This window comes from Lepisma saccharinum, chromosome 7 (assembly GCF_977018435.1).
Source record: "Lepisma saccharinum chromosome 7, izLepSacc3.1, whole genome shotgun sequence".
In the NCBI taxonomy this organism is placed as follows: domain Eukaryota; kingdom Metazoa; phylum Arthropoda; class Insecta; order Zygentoma; family Lepismatidae; genus Lepisma; species Lepisma saccharinum.
Genome location: NC_139235.1, coordinates 95,668,013 through 95,683,974, shown reverse-complemented (window position 1 = coordinate 95,683,974; position 15,962 = coordinate 95,668,013). Strand labels below are relative to the sequence as shown.

The window sequence follows — 15,962 nt, the reverse complement described above, 5'->3', positions numbered from 1 at the left end:
ATAGTATGGCAGAAGGGATTTTAACGAAGACGAAGTTGCTGTGCACTTCGTGTTTTGCCCTGAAGTGGCAGATGGAAGGTTTCATGTTTTCCTTATTTTCAGCATCGCACCCCCTACATTTCTTTCCGCACCCCTAGAAGAATAATCCTGGCGCCGCCGCTGATTGTAAAAGAACCCACAATGTTGACATGCTACTTGGACTGGACCGCATGTGAAAAATAAAGTAACACAAATGAGTTATGTAAATGAGAGGATTATAGCGGTCAGACTGCAAGGGAAAAAAAAGAAGTTAGTGTTTGTACAAGGTTACATGCCACAGATTGGTTTAACAAAAGAAGTGGTGGAGAAGTTGAAAAGATTGAAGAAATAATGGGGGAAAGAAAGAGCATTGACATGGGCGACTGGAATGTTGTTGTAGGAGAAGCCAAGGATGGAAACACAAAGGGAAGATATGGATTAGGAGAGAGGAACAAGAGGGGTGATCTCTTGGCGAGTTTCTGTCAAAGGAGCTTGATAACTGTTGGAAATACACTAGTCCAACAACGTAAGAGAACAAGGAAATACACATGGGCATCCCCAAAGAACAATAAACAATATCCTATATATCTTGGTTCAAGAGGGATTCCTGAAATTGTCTGAAAAATGCAAGGGCCTACCCTGGGGCTGATATAGGTTCAGGCAATGATCTACTGGTGGATGAAGTAAACATCTGTTTGAAGAAGATAGACAGAGGCCAGGTGATGAGAAACTTAAGGAACAGAAAGAAAAGAAAAGACTTTAGGAAGAAAGTCACTACATAAAAGACAAGAGTAGTGACATGCTTTCAGATGGTATAAAAACCTTTCTGTACGATGCAGTAGAAGAAACAATACAGTAGTGTCACAAATATATGCTGCAGAAGATGGAGGAAAGAAGAAAATGGAATAATGTAATTACTGAAGGAAGATGACAAAACTGCAGGAAATCCAGGGAAATAAATAACAGGCACAAAAAGAAACTGATAAGGCAAAAAATGGATGAAGTGAAAATGTCAAGAAATCAAGGAACTGAACGCTCGGCCATGAAAATAGGTGTCTGGACAGAATTGCGCTTGTGCCACATATGGGAGAAGCAAAGCGAGAGCGGGACAAAAGTTGCTGGTTCCCCCGCACTGTGTGGTAACGTCAACCGGGCTGCTTTGCCTTCGAGGATCAGACCGACCTCTCTCCGGGGCACCTTTGTATCATCCCTGACCTTTCGAGCAAATACTGCCAGTTTGTATCACAAAGACCAATTCTACAACGAGATATTTCATTCACTTAAACCTCCGAACACATGGGGTTGTGCTCCGACGTGGCTACATGGTGAACTTCTGCCACCTGCCTAATTTCATGGCCGTGCATTTAGAAAAAAAGAGTAAGGTATGATTTGATATATTGTGGACTTTGCAAAGAGGTTTGAGGTTCCTTGTAAGTCCACATTATGCACAGAAAGGCTAATCAGGACTGGACCTACAGTTTAAAGTGGAATCCGAACCACTATGCACCTCCACCAGGTATCAAACCCAGGACTGCTTGACGACAAGGCAATGACGTTACCACTACACCATCAGGGAGTCCCAGCTTTGCAAAGAAGAAATTGGAAACAATGTGGATGATAGAAGATAACAAAGGTAAATCACAGAAAAACTGGGAATACTGAATTTATGGGAAAAGTATGTAGAATAACTATACGACAAAAGGAATCATTCAGATACCTTACCTATAGAGAATGAAAGAGATGTATCTGATGAAGAAAAGGGGCTTCCCATCCTAAGGGAAGAATTCAAGCAAGCACCGAGGGAAATGCCCCCCCCCCCCCCTTGAAGAATGGAAAGGCAACAGGATTGGATCAAATCCCAATCAAATCAATCAAGTTTCTGTGTGAATGAAGAAGATACTATGCATTTCTAATTAAATCTATGAAAAAGGCAATTAACGCGATCGACTTCATGACAACTGTTCTAGTTCCTCTTCGAAGGAAAGGTAATGCCAAGAAATGTATTGAATACAGGACCCTCTGATATTGCACTCGACGAAAAGTATCTTGAAAGTATTAAATAGACAGGGAGTTAGGAGTACAGGGCCTGTATAAAAAGTACTGAGACCAATTTTTTTTTGACGCAACTGTACGTCGCAGCGTGCTCGCTCCAGGTGGGTTCGATGGAGGGGAAGTAAGCTTCAAAATGCACCTAGCGTCAGTCGCCTACGAGCTTCCGTGCAGTTCGTATCGTGGCTTAAGTGGTCGCCTGTATATAGGCTCGGTCGAAGCTTAAAAATGCAACGTGCCATCGAACAGCGCTACGCCATTAAATTCGGTGTGGGACTTGGAAAATCGGCTAAGGAGACGTTGGCCATGATCCAGCAAGTGTTCGGGAGTGAAAGTCTATCAAAAGCTGCTGTTTTGAGATGGTACAAGTGCTTCAAAGACTGTCTAGAGTGTGGAAGACGATCCCCGTGCAGGACACCCGTCCACGAGCAGAACCGAGGACAATGTGCAAAGTGTGCATGATGTGTTGAACTCAGACTGGCGGTTAAGTGTTCGAATGATTGCAGACCGCGTAAGAATTGATAAAATGACTGTGCACACCATCATTACTGAGGATTTGCAGATGAGAAAAATCTGTGCCAAGCTCGTCCCAAAAGTTTTGACACACGACCAAAGGCAAAACCGTGTGGTCAACGACTACCTGACCCGGAACAGGATCACAGAGTTTCCCCAGCCCCCTACAGTACCGATCTGGCACCGGCGGACTTTTTCCTGTTCCCCCGAGTGAAGACAGCTCTCAAAGGACACTGCCATGGGACCGTGGCAGAGGTCAAAGCAGCTTCGACGCACTGCTTGAAGGACATTCCGGAAAAGGAATTCCAGGGTGCCTGCCAAGCGTGGAAAACTCATTGGCAGAAGTGTGTCGACGCCCAAGGGTCCTATTTTGAAGCATTTTAATGATTTGTAGCAATATCTTCAATACATTTTTTCCCGAATTTGGTCTCATTACTTTTTTATACAGACCCTGTAGTACAGTTACAAAATATACCTAGAGAAAGGAAAGGAAGTGTTTATACTATTTATGGATCTGGACAAAGTATTTCATAGGATAAAGATGATACTGAAGATAATTAGTGTGGGTTGGAAAGTGAGGAGAGGAGTTTCATCACCTTACAATGGGCTGTGTATTCATTGCTACATCCTTCCAAGAAATATTATTTTTAATATACTGCTGCATAACATAATGCAATGTTTTGAATTATTGGAGGATACTTTGTAATGCATCCATTAGGATCCCTGCTGGAAATTTCTACTGTTTACATTAGACAAATTCTACTGTTTACATTAGACAAATTCTACTGTTTACATTAGACAAATTCTACTGTTTACATTAGACAAATTCTACTGTTTACATTAGACAAATTCTACTGTTTACATTAGACAAATTCTACTGTTTACATTAGCGGTGGCTCAGTCGGTAACACGTCTGACTACCATGCTAAAGGTCCCGGGTTCGATCCCCGGCCGGTTCAAATCCGGGAACTTTTCTAACGATGGAAGCGGCCCCGGCGCCCACCCAGCGTCGAATAACATGGGTACCTGGTGGAAACCCTGGGGGGTAAAGGCGGTCAGGGGCGTGATGCTGATCACATCACCCCCACTCATGACCGGATCAAGAAAGTGTGGGGCATTACCCCCACACCCCCTATACGCCTTCATGGCGTGGTGCTATGCACAGGGAAGCACTTTACCTTTTTTTTTACATTAGACAAATTCTACTGTTCCAATTGCCTTCTACTGTGTACCATGAAATGCACTGAAACGCAACTGTAGATCTGCTTTACAGCTAATGTAGTGTACAGTTGGGCTACTGTACTTAAAAAACAATGTGAACATTAATACATAATACTTGCTACAATATATTACAGGGTGATTCTAAAGTCACTATATATTTTAGTGATATTGCGACAAAATACATCTTTTGCATGTTATGTGAAGCAATGCTAACAGTACAAGAAAGAACAGACGTTGTTTGTGCTCGTCTGTGTGGAATGACGTATGAACAGAACGCAATCACACGTAGCCTCACCGCATCAACCAGGCGACTCAGTATCCATAATCTCAGCATCTACCAACTGTGGCTAATAGCACGGTGGATTGGGGCACACCAAGCTTCTTACTATGCACCAGTAGCGTGTGGTGACCATTGCCGAAGCACTGAATATATAATTTTTAAATAAACAACAGTACATCAAGGGGCAGGCTTGCCTTGATAAAAACACCGCACGCCACTGCTTTGTGGCATTTTAGTCCTTCACGGGCTCCGTCTAAGTATCCTTGGAATTACGTAAAATTCGAATTGCATACCGAAGCAGTACTTCGGTAGCTTACCTTGTAGTATTCCACTGCTATGCACCAACAGGATGGGGCACCACCCCGTTTTGCTATCACCATCGTTCGTATCACCTAAACGAAGTTTTCACCAGTAGATGGATTGCTCGTGTCTCGCAATGGGGTGTTGGGTCCCTCCTCGATCTGACCCCCTTAGACTTTTTCATTTGAGGGTTTATCAAGTCTAAGGTGTACGAGGTGAAGATCGACAGCATAGCCCCGTTGAAACAACGCATTATGGCCGCAGTTGCTGAGATTACACCAGCTATGTTGAAGAATGTGTTTCGGGATGTGGTGGATTGTTGGCATATGCGCCTAGACTTGAGGGGTGGTCATGTTCAGTTATATTGATTTTGAGTCGTACTGTGATATATGTTTCAGTACATATTGTATTTTGTACAATAAATCCTGTTCATGCAGAAATGTATAGTGAGTTTAGAATCACTCTGTATAAAATCATTTATTGACTCCAAGAGTAGATAGTTCAATTTTTGACACCAAATTTTCAGTGATTTTGAAGTGCATTGAAAAAATAGTACAGTTCTAATGTTTTTCTAATGAATACTGTTGAACTTCAGCGCAGATATTTCCGTAACTTGGTTTTACAAGGAGTAAAAACACGTGCTAACAGTTAATTAACACTTTATTAGTGTGTAACGCGACCGACCGCGACACGATGTACATTGCTACATTCTTGGTACAATACAAACTTCTTGGAGAGCATTCTCCACAGACTACTTACTCACTACAGAGCAAAACAAATGATAAGGAAGGAGGGAGAAGAAAGAAGAAGAAGAGCCTTTTTTTCACTCTCCCGTTCAAGTGGACTATAAGTCAATTTGACCATGTTGGGAAAGTGTGTCTTTTGTACAATGTTCAACAAATACCACTGAAGTCAGAATGAATAAATAACTCAACCTTAAAGCAGCTAGTAGTTTGAATAACGAGGTCTCTGTTTAAACTAATTATTTGCTGCTTTAGTGTGAATATAAAAAGAACATGTCAATTCATTAATAAAACAGTATGTTTTTCAATTTTATATACACGTGCCTTACCACAATGAAGCTACACACTTAAAAATGTGTTAACTATATTTGATTTTTTGGTAGTATTCGTAAGTTGCAAATTCCACATGCTATACCATACAAATATTTCAGTGTTTTCATTAATTTTTCTACTGCATTTCCAGTTGTATAGATAAGAAATTTTTCATTACTGCTAAGAGTACTGTTTTAACATAGAAAAATACTGAATACAATAAAAAATGTTTGTTGTACATTTATGTTACTGAAAACATTAAGAGTACAGTTCAGCTACTGAAAACAGTAGACACAGTTGGGCTACTACAAACAGTATAAGACAGTAGCAGCACAGTTCATCAACTGAAAACAATAGGTGTCTCAAACCAACTATAGATCTATTGAAAACAGTAGACAGAATTTTCAGTAGGGGATTTAAATTATTGTGAGACTCTCATCCTCATCACTAGTGCTAGTATTTTCATGACTTAGCAATTTTTTTGTTTTGGTAAGGGTGATGTGTTCCCTATATATATACAAATTATGAAGGAGACATTAAACACTTACCACACGAATAGAAATAATTCAATATTTCGCCATCTAAGTCGCATTTTCAAGAAGGAAGATAAAAGATCGACGACACTTTGAGTAGAGGCACAGAATACTGACACCCTCATCTGCCAAATCTGCGGCAACTTCTACCTAGGTGAAACCTCCACCCCTTGAATCTAAGGATAAATAATCACCGTTCCTCCACCCAAAACTCAGATTTCACAGTTGCCATCCACACCAACAGCCATACCACCACCTTCAATAACTGCTTCCGTGTTGCCATCATCCATCTTTTACCCCCCCGCTCTGACACATCTTTCCGCAGGCGATGGGAAAGGGCCTATATAGCAGGCATGCACGCCACTATACCCCCCGGACTCAACCTAGCCAACCAGTAACTCTTTCCTCTCCTCCCCGAAACTACCCACCCACCTTACAGTAAACACTGGCTAAAGTACTTCGTGTTTCCTATCAACTGTTTCTGGCAACACTGACCGTAGAGACGCTACGGTCAGTATTCTGTGCCTCTACTCAAAGTGTCGTTGATCTTTTATCTTCCTTCTTGAAAATGCGACTTAGATCGCGAAATATTGAATTATTTCTATTTGTGTGGTAAGTGTTTACCGTCTCCTTCATAATTTGTATTTATCCGTCCTTCTGGCACCATTTCTGAACCTATTCCTATATATATATATATATATATATATATATATATATATATATATATATATATATATATATATATATATATATATATATATATATATATATATATATATATATATATATATATATATATATATATATATATATATATATATATACCGCGTGAGGCACCTAAAAGTACCACCTGAAATAGCGAAGAAACCAGAAACAGTAGCGATGTGAGGTTTGCAGGAAACAATAATATCAAATGGGGCTCGTAAATCGGAGGTATGGGGTGGGTCGAAAAATATCGACAAATGGGGCATCTGGAGCAAAGTCATAATTTTTTAAATGGAACAATATACAATAACATGCATAATATAAAAGAGCACACGCAGAGAAACACAACGCCGTTGGTCTCATGCATCTACTGCACATAGGAACGAAGATATGGCCAGGTGAAAATATGTAAACAAACTAACAAGTGGCCCACTTGACCGTCAGTACCACGGCATGTACAAGTATGAGATGTCGGAAGCCATTGGACAAGATGAAGACAGAACGTGTTAAAGGAAGAAAAAATACAGTAGACATAGTCAGCACCATGTATTTGACAGTGTTACAGCATAAGGAAAATGACCATGACAGTATGTCGAAGAACCACTGCGTAAGAAGCAAAAACCTGTCAAAGTGTGTGTTCAAAGTGGTGGCCGTCAGCTGCGATACAGGCAACGAGGCGCCCACGCAAAGATCGTTGCACAGAATGTAGCATCTCGTAGGGAATGTCCCTACAGGCCGCAGTAATGCGGTGTTGCATATCCTCTGGAGTTGTTGGCACATCCCGGTAGACAATGTCCTTCAGCTTTCCCCACAGGAAAAAGTCTAACGGTGTCAAATCTGGGGAACGAGCCGGCCATTTGACAGGCCCTCCACGTCCAATCCAACGATTTGGAAATGTATTTTCCACACATGCTGTAGCGCGTCTTGCACTGCACCCGTCATGTTGGTACCACATTTCCCTCCTTGACTGAAGTGGTATGTCCTCCAATAGTACAGGCAGTTCATGTTGGAAAAACTGTATGTATCGGTCAGCATTCAGTGTCCCTTGTATAAAAAAAGGGCCAATGAGATGTTCACCCACTATACCACACGACACGTTCACACTCCATGGGCGCTGGCGTTCCACTTGGCGAAGCCAATGTGTATTTGTCACCGACCAATAGTGCATGTTCCTTAGGTTGACATTTCCATGATTGGTAAAAGTTGCCTCGTCAGTGAAGAGGATACGTGACAAATCGGGTGTATCGTGTCGTAACATCCATGTGCAAAACCGAACACGGTCCACAAAATCATTCCCGTGAAGTTCCTGATGGAGGGAGATATGATATGGGTAAAACTTGTGTGTGTGCAGAATGCGCAATACACTTCGCTGACTCATCCCAGCATCCCTGGCAATTTCACGGGAGCTAACGTGCGGATTCACAGCAACAGCGGCGAGAACATTTGTTGCACCTGCCTAACTTGTAGTTGGCTTGTTCCGCACACGTGCTCGTGGTGTTACACTTCCAGTGTCTCTTAATTTAATAAATAACTTACCAAACAGACGTCGAGATGGCTGTCGTCTGTCCGGATATCTCTCTGTGTACACACGGTAGGCTTCTGAGGCATTCTTTCGGCATTCTCCATAAATCAGGATCATGTCCGCTTTTTCTATGTTTGTGAACACCATAATCTTCGCTCTTACCACTACGACTGCTTGCTATGAACTAACACGATCTCGTGGACCTGCTATCAAAACTTGTTCTGCGTAAAGGCAGTTCTGTCAGGCACCTGAGACGTCTTACATGCCGTGGTACTGACAGTCAAGTGGGCCACTTGTTAGTTTGTTTACATATTTTCACATGGCCATATCACATGGCCAAAAGATGGGAGAGGGCCTATATATCGGCCATGAGTGCAACCACTCCACCTGGCCTGAACAAGGCCACCCAGTAATGCCCAACCCTCATCCACCCTCCCGCCCAACTCATCCTACACACTCACAGATTACGACGAGCCTGGGGACGAAACTGTGTTTTTTTCGTTCAACGCACCGCTTCTTCTTCGATGGGGACCTGGCAACTCTGCAGTGCCCCAACTTCCGGTTCCGTCTATTTCTTCTCACACCGATGATGCTATGAAATTAGCGAAAATTTTGAATTTTTCTACTGTCCGGTGAGTGTTTCCTTTTACCTTCTTTGATTTTTACTTAGCCCTTTTGGCCCTCCTTGCTTTTATCCATTATATATATATATATATATATATATATATATATATATATATATATATATATATATATATATATATATATATATATATATATATTCATATTATGAAGAAACTAATTGAATTAAGGTGCTTTTTAAGGGCACATTTTGTTATTTCTATGTGACAAGAGCATATTTTGATAGATTTTTGGTCATTTTCAGCATATTTTCGCTTTTTCAAGGAAGAAACAGCCATTTTCGAAGTGGATTCGTTCTTACCTTCATGATCACTCAAGTTGTTGAACCTTTTATAATTGTACATTCCCTTAAATTTCCTGAAAAATGGTGAAAAAAATTTGTATTTATTCCTGCTGGTACAGCTACTGTGGAACAATGAGTACCACTAGTGGACCAGATAGAATGTGAATAAAACTGTGAGAAGAGATAGAATCCCATATATGAATCAGGTGCACTTGTTTTTGTGACGAAGAATTGTACCATAATGGAGGAGAGGTCTGAATTCGCATTACTGAAGACACTGTATTCAATGATGCAAGGCTGGCTGCATTGGTGGGGAACACATTGTAAAGATGATGAAAAATATGCCATGAAGCTACAAGGTACTTGAAAAATGTCAGCACTTTGGACGTAAGCCCATTATGTTGTAGCAATTTCTGTCATTTAGATGGCCTGAATTGTAATTTTTCATGGAAGTTCAATAGAAATGAAATAATCAAAGTTTAATCCTGAATACATTTCATACAACAGTCAATTCAATTCATTATTTGCCGCATATGCCAATATCTATAACTTCCATATGGCACTGATTTGAGATAATTTCCGTAAGCTAAAGTTGATGGCCAGAAGTAATTGAATTTGATTAAGGTTTCAAACGTTCTCATGATAATAACTAAATTGAATAAGTACATTTAAAATGGAAATAATTGAGACCTACACTGAAATGTTCATGTAGCAATAAAATTGGGTTGTGTGAATTGACACGTTTATAATGGGGAAAGATAGTAACATGGCATTTACACAAAATACTGGTGTAACGAGCATCTGATCAACAACCAGAAGTTGGCTCGATGCCAACAGAAACTGAATCACACTATTGACTAACAACGTGTGCAGTATGGAAGCTCGCAAGAAGGACATGTCTTACAAGGTCGGAAAATGGACATATGCCTTGGCAACAACTTAGTGCCAAAGCGTGTCCCATGCCAAGGTCTTGAGTGGCACATGCATAGTTGGCAGATATCAGAAGTTGGCAGCCACCCAACTGATGACAGGTGACTGAATGCATGCCAGCTAGCCTAGTGTGAACGAGTGCCAAGAACTGAACTTGTAGTGATGTGTGAGGTGATCCTAAGGTCGACAAACAAGGATACACCAGGAGTACAAACACTCTGGGTTCCTGACAAGAGGGTGTGTTCGCAGAATGTGTTCACCGGAGGCACTGACCAACTCAACATCCTGAGGCCACTGCTGACCACCCAGCCACCTCCAGGCTGTCTATCAGGCTGTTAGAAGATGGATTTCTCTTCGTATTACTAAGTATACTTTACAATCCTTTACTCCAAGTAACTCCTTTCTCACTAACACTATAGGAACAGCAATCTCCATGATATCATACTCTATCTTGTAATAAATATTGCTACTGTTACTAAGATGTGTCAAATTGTCTTCTTCCCTAAACAGGTACAACATACTAGTAAACTAATCTTCCCTAAACAGGTACAACATACTAGTAAACTAATCATTATATTAAGTCCCTACCATAGGATTAATGTAATCTCTTACAGCTTCCCCCATTTATCTGAGCTTCGCCACCCCTACCGTTTCATTGGTGATTTTATTGTCCATTGCAAATCGTGCATGAAGAAAATTTGGTTGCATGTTAATCTCAATTTACTGAATTTGTTGTATGTACGTGAATTAGGGTTTTGAGAGTGTAATGACCAGTGGCATTTCTACGTATGTTGAAAGTGATTTTTGTCAGGTCGTCTAATGCTGAATTATGTAAGGCTCATGGAAAACTCCCAATAACATTGTGCCCTCCAATGATCAATGAAAAAAAAAAAAAGCCAGGGTATTTCAAATTTGTAATAAATAAAATCAAATCATGAAATAAAACTCTGCCGTAGTCTCAATAATAGTGAAACATGGACCATAATTTGGATTGTAAATAGAATAAGCATCTTAAGTATGCAAATTCCTGGTGTAAGTAATAATGGGGTGATAACAGTTCTTCTGGACGTGAGGCTGCGGTGCACACCCATAGACCCAGCCCACAAGCCTCCACTGTCACACTAAAAGTTGTCAAGCAGCAGGTGAGTCTGTAACTTCACAATATACTAACTTTTTCAAAACTAATGAAAAATTGCACAAACTATCAAAATACGACTTCATGAAAGCCCACAGGACAAGTCGAGAAGTGCGATATTTTAAACATATGTGATGAGCAGCTAGGACGATACTCTGAAAGTGCCTCTAAAATTTTACATGGGAAATGGAATCGAGTTATTCCTTGCTGCACAGATTCTTACTCTGAAATACTTTTACATGAATTCAAATTCGAATACAGTACAGTATATGTTCGCTAATTATAACAAAGGTCTATTTTCTTAATCCTATAACAACTATAACTATGTAAGTTACATTTTATTTCTCATCTATTAGTTATTCTCCGACTAATTACAAAATAAATTATTTCCGAGTCTGTAAAGTTATATCCAAATTTGAAAAAAACATTCAAGAACATAACTTGATTTTAAGCAACACACAAACATTTTAAAACACCTTTTGTGAGAAAGGTCTTTCGATTTGTGCAATTTATTTTTTAAAAGTTATGAAGTTATAGTCTCACCCTGTATCATATAATGTTAATAGATCATTATGGTAGAATAATATTGATAATTTTGGAAAAAATAAGCAACTGTACCAATGTTGTTGACGAAAATAAAAGAAGTACAACTTTAAATTAAAACTGTTCCTTAATCTACAACATTTAAAATAACTAAATCATAATTACTCTACTTTATTTAAAGACCTAAAAACAAGTAAATCGAGTGAAAGTCTTACTTCTCTTTCAGGCTTGTGTGGAGTCACAATATGAACAGGTTGTCCATCACGAACCAGCAACGCTTCTGAGTCACCAAGCCACGCAACATACAAAGTTTTCTCCTGAAGTAGAGCACAAACAGCTGTTGTCCCACTCTTCACATTCTGGCAAGAAAACATCGCAAATTAAGAATTACAACTGCAACATATGTATATTAAAGATATCAAATTCTCAATATTCATTACAAATGACACATACATTATTGGCCAAATTATTGGACTCATTGTTAAAAAGAAGCATTTCCTTGTTTTAAAAAGTGTTCTAACTAAATATATTTGACGATTGTTATAACTTTTTATGGGATTAAACTGTTTGTCTGCTTCCATATAATCTTGTTTCCCACAATCATTTCTTTTACTGTGTCGCAAGAATAGATGGCAGAAGGATTCTTTGCATATTCGCAAAAATACCTGGAACAATACGTACATTGTTTACAGTGTTATTTATGCTATTCTTTTTTGTTATAACAAAGGAAATAATATTAATTCCGATTGTTGTAAGGGTGTTCTTTATTTGTATCTTTGGAGCAATGCGTAATTTCATAAACCATGTGTTTGAATTTTTGAAAAAAAGAGTGAAAAGGTATTGTACACAAACAATGATGAAAATGTGCCAAAGGTGGTCATACGAAGTACTGACAGTAGATGCAGTGTGTTTAACAATGCGATGCGTATCACAAAACATTAAATCTGTCGAATCTCTCTACATAAAGTGAGTTTATCTGCGTTTCATTTTTTCAACTAATGAGTCCAATTATATGGCCAATACTGTATACTTGAAAACATCAATCTCTTAATACTCATTTACTTAAGGCATCGTTACAAAAGGCAATGAAAGTGAATAAATACTTTATTTTTAAAAAACATACTTAATGTTACAGCAGGACACAGACAATAGAAGAAATCAAATGTTTGTAATTATTTTGGTCTGAATTATTTTGTGATCTTCTCTTTAACCATTTAGCAAGCTACAATGTACGTTAATTATTGAAGGACTGATTCATTCTCTAACATTCTTTTTCCCCATATTTAACAAAATGGAAGTTTTGAGAAGATATAGTTCAATGCACTTACCAGCATTACATAAGTTGGTGTTCTTTTAAGTGCACTTTTTGCACAGCACATTAAGGCTAATTGGGACTGGACCTACAGTTTAAAGTGGGATCTGGACCACAATGTGCATCCACCGGGTATCAAACCTGGGACTCCTTGATTACAAGGTGACGACGACCAGCATTACTTAAGATGCCAGAACGTTACATAATCCCTAATGATCATCTCTGTCTAATTTCAAAATGCCATGCTTATATTCTAAACTAGAAATAAGTTCAGATTAGAATTTATCCTGAAGCATTCGTTGTTCTCTGCTTTCCATGCATGTCTATTAGAAAATTGACTTTGCTGAAAACAAGTGCTACACAATAGTTGAAACCTAATAATACATTCATTTGTATCAATTTATGAATGCCACAGAATTAGTTACTTAGTTGGAATATAGATTTATGGCACTGGGAAACCATCACTGGAACATCAGCACGATTCCCTTAAATAATATTGGATTTTAGGGCATTGTTGAAACCATCCCCAAATCCTGTGTACATTTTTCCTTGCAAGATGAGAGTACGGTATTGTGGAGAACTAAAATTTTGAAATGTTAGCCCATGTGCAAAGTACTGTGGCCAGTACAAATATGAAGACTTGATATGATGTGATATAATAATGATTTATTTCATTCTGTTGATCATTATACAGTGGTTGTTCTTATATACAGGGTGGGCGAAAAGTCCCTTTACATGTTAATAGCATAGTACAGTTAGACATGTAGATAAACACTGTTATCAATACAAAACAGTATATTTTTAAAATTTCAACATGGTACGGATCATGCCAGGTACATACAAGCATATATACATGTGTGAAGATATTATACATAATATTCAAATATAATGATTACATTTTAACTGCTTTGATTATGGATTCTTCGAATTCTCCTTGTTTTCACTACTATTATTACAAGATATGTTTACACTAATTTACATAAACATAATTGGGGAAAGGATTTTAAGGTGCAAAATTATGGTCGGGAAAGAGAAAAAAGGGTCCTGAAAATGTTTTCAAAAAGGTGCCAAAAAAAAAAGTGCTTATTCAATATAATGCGCGCGGACCACATAGAGAACTGTGGTTCTGCCAAATGGGTTTTGTTGAAGTTTGTGTTTTCTCTCGCGGGTTTTGCTACATTATCTTGGGAAGTATTGGGGCTGCAATGATTATATTATATCATTTGATAGCTCTCGTTCTGCTCTACATAATGAGACTGTAGGATTTTATGTAGCTACTCAAGAAGAGTGAAAATCATTTATTTTTCTGTACAATTTCTTAACAAAACACGAAAGAAAAGGAAAGAAAAAGGTGCTGAAGCATCAAAGAGGGGGTAGAAAGGGGATAAATGTGCTAATCTCATGAAAAGGTTACACAAAGTGTGTTCAATTTACCTTATTTCATGTCCTAAAATACATATCTCAAATGGTTGCTATGAAACCAGCCATATTCTTGGAAACGTGCTGCACCTTCAAATCTGATCCCTACACATAATCGATGTACCACAAGCATAAATAGAACACATGTAAGTCTCCATATAATTATTTTATTACAAATAATGGTCCTTGCTTGTGTGCAATTTGTTTGCAAGAAAATTTTCTGTGGTTATTCTTATCTGTGGGCAGTGTGTGTGGCTGAGTTCACTTTGATGATGTTGCTTGAGAAAAACTGTATTGTAACTGTACTGTGTACTGTATTGTGAACGAAAAGTGAGATAATGTTATCAAATGCAAAACAAAATAATGCTAAAATTATGTTTAGAAATAAGCATAGGTGTAACTTGTGGTGTAGGAGCACACCCCAACATTTTCAGGTTTATTAAAATTTACACATTAAGAGTATTTATGTTAGCTTTCTGGGACATGAGGTTCATGTTTGGGCTCCGCAAAGTTAAGACACAAAATTACGCTGATGGAAATTAGGAAAGGTAGTGTCATTTAAATAAGTTCCTTCTTGAAATGCCTTTGGACAATAATAATAATAAAGCTGGCTATACTCTGAACTTTTATGTAAAATATAAAAATGGTTTGCACTTTCATTTCTCATCATACAACAATCCCTTATGAGGGGCCTCGCAGATATAATTCACTCAAGGCTATACATTCCCCAACAGAGTTCCTGCATTTTCACTCAAGGTAAGTTTCTTTAGTTCAATCACCATATCTGTGGTTATATGAGGATATTGTAATTTACACAAACACAATGTTACTATTATTAAAATTGTTGGGTGCGTCGGCACTTTAAGACATTTTGCACCCTTCAATAAATATGGGGAAGATCCCCTTGTCTCAAACCCTTACCTTGAAATTCCCTTGCAAAACTTTTAAAATGCAAGTTTTAATAGACTTGCATAGTACTAACACAACATATTAGAAAAGGTAAGGATTGGTTAAAAACTGCCTCAGAAACCGTGAAAGAGGCCTGCTCTTCTCAAAAATCTACAAACATTGGCAAAAACACTGGCATCATTACCCAACTTGGATGATACATAATTGGGTAGCTTAAAACCCTGTGTGAGGTAATTAAAATCAGCACATTCAAGAAGAATGTGTCGAACACTTAAAACAATGTCACAAGTACACAACGGAGGGCCCAATCCTTGCAGCAAGTGACGATGAGTGGGCTATGTCCGATTTGGAGCCATGCTAAAATCATATCTTCTCGGCATGAGGGATGGGACGAGGAACACCAAGCACCAGTGATGCGCTTGATAGGTCGAAGCTTGCTTCCCCTTATATCATCCCACTCGGCCTGTCACGTGTTGAGAATGGAACAAGAAAAGATATTCTGGAGGTCCCTATATGGGAGAAGGTGCTTTAATACCATTTGCACAAAGATAAGATAGCAGGCAGCAAGTCTTGATATTTTCCATCCCCTTTTA

At 38.8% G+C, this 15,962-nt stretch overlaps 1 protein-coding gene across 2 annotated transcripts in view; it reads right to left on the bottom strand.

The window, feature by feature from the left end:
- Window positions 1–15,962, bottom strand: part of LOC145990047 (uncharacterized) — a 507,967-nt gene that overhangs the window by 342,397 nt on the left and 149,608 nt on the right. For both annotated transcript variants that reach the window (XM_083125681.1, XM_083125682.1), the window contains exon 5: window positions 11,945–12,088. In XM_083125681.1, coding sequence (XP_082981807.1) covers window positions 11,945–12,088 — 144 coding nt within the window. The remainder of the gene's footprint in view (window positions 1–11,944; window positions 12,089–15,962) is intronic.